The sequence below is a fragment of the Corvus brachyrhynchos genome, unplaced genomic scaffold (genome assembly GCF_000691975.1).
Source record: "Corvus brachyrhynchos isolate BGI_N302 unplaced genomic scaffold, ASM69197v1 scaffold30, whole genome shotgun sequence".
NCBI classification, from domain to species: domain Eukaryota; kingdom Metazoa; phylum Chordata; class Aves; order Passeriformes; family Corvidae; genus Corvus; species Corvus brachyrhynchos.
In genome coordinates, this window is record NW_008235742.1 from 416,432 (window position 1) to 417,212 (window position 781).

Here is a 781-nt window from a genome sequence, read left to right on the forward strand (position 1 = left end):
GCCCGGCCCCCCCCGGACCCTGCCAGTGCCGGTGCCATGCTGGGCTCCGATTCCAGGGCATCCTCCTGGCACAACACATCCCTTTCCCGCAGCACTGTCCAGCTCCCTCTGTTGCTGCCATCTTCCTTTGGCTGGTGGGTGACCTGCAGGTATCACCGTGCACCAGGAGCCCACCCTCACCTGATGCCCGTGGCACACCAGAGCCAGCTCTGGGTAAGTCCCCACTCCCCTGCCATCGGTCCCCAGGCCAGAGGACACCCAGCCCTTAGAGGGTGGCCACTCCCCAGGTGTCAGGGCAGCGAAGCCATCGGTGCCCTGGTTGCTGGCATCAGACTTACGGCCCATGGGGGACCAGTGGGGATCCTCAGTCTGCCTGAGGCTGAGGAGATGCCACAGCGTGAGTGGCCGAGCTGGCCCGTGCGGGGACAGGGATGGGGACAGGGAAAAGCCACAAGCCCCTGGCCCAGTGTACCCGTTACAGCCTAATTAGCAGCCGGCGAGCGCGAGGGTGGGCGCTGGTGTGAGGCTCATCAGCATGCGCAGCGCTTGGAGGGAGAAGAAAGTGGAGACATGAAACAGGGAGAGGAGATGAAAGGGGAGCAGGGAGATGAAAACCCAAACCACTGCCTCGTGGGTGCCCTGGGCTGGACTGTGCCCGGACACAGCCCAAGGAGAGGGCAGGAGTGGGATCCCGGTGCTGTCCCTGTGCTGTCCCTCCCACCATGGCCGGTGATGGCACAGGGCACAGCAGGGCAGGGGCAGCCCCATCGTGGTCCCTGGG

The 781-nt window shown here is 65.3% G+C and overlaps 1 protein-coding gene across 1 annotated transcript in view; it reads right to left on the reverse strand.

The window, feature by feature from the left end:
• Positions 1-345, reverse strand: part of NEUROD2 (neuronal differentiation 2) — a 19,599-nt gene extending 19,254 nt beyond the window's left edge. The window contains exon 1 of the mRNA XM_017744930.1: positions 181-345. Within this exon, the coding sequence (XP_017600419.1) occupies positions 181-345 (165 nt within the window). The remainder of the gene's footprint in view (positions 1-180) is intronic.
• Positions 346-781: the final 436 nt, after the last annotated feature.